Source organism: Penaeus monodon, chromosome 29, assembly GCF_015228065.2.
Source record: "Penaeus monodon isolate SGIC_2016 chromosome 29, NSTDA_Pmon_1, whole genome shotgun sequence".
Taxonomy (NCBI): Eukaryota; Metazoa; Arthropoda; class Malacostraca; order Decapoda; family Penaeidae; genus Penaeus; species Penaeus monodon.
In genome coordinates, this window is record NC_051414.1 from 29,543,402 (window position 1) to 29,543,758 (window position 357).

Below are 357 nucleotides of genomic sequence, written 5' to 3' on the forward strand. Positions count from 1 at the left end.
TTTTGCTCTCTTCCTCTTTGGAGACACGATGCATCAAACGTCAAATACAGTTCCCGAAGATATAGATTCAGTTTTGCCTCTTTCTCCCTCTGAGATTCACCTTCTTAAAGCCTTTATTTTCTTATATCAGCCGTGGAACAATTACGCCGGGAACTTCGACGGCAGAGAACGAGTGTGGAACAAGTAGAGAACACCGGAGAAAACGCACTCCGCGGGATGGAGGCCATTCAGAACCGCGTTCGTGAGCTCGACTCGTGGGTGCTGTCGTACAATGGTAGGGTCCGTGGCCACTCCTTTGGCTGGAGGTGTTTCCCGGTTTTTGTTCTTCTGGCTCTCTCTCTCCCCCCCCCCCCCTCC

The 357-nt window shown here is 51.5% G+C and overlaps 1 protein-coding gene across 1 annotated transcript in view; it reads left to right on the top strand.

Moving 5' to 3' along the window:
• The window catches only part of LOC119592123 (paramyosin-like), a gene marked incomplete at its 3' end in the record, with an annotated part of 9,594 nt that overhangs the window by 4,304 nt on the left and 4,933 nt on the right, over positions 1-357 (top strand). The window contains 1 exon segment of the mRNA XM_037940945.1: positions 131-274. Within this exon segment, the coding sequence (XP_037796873.1) occupies positions 131-274 (144 nt within the window).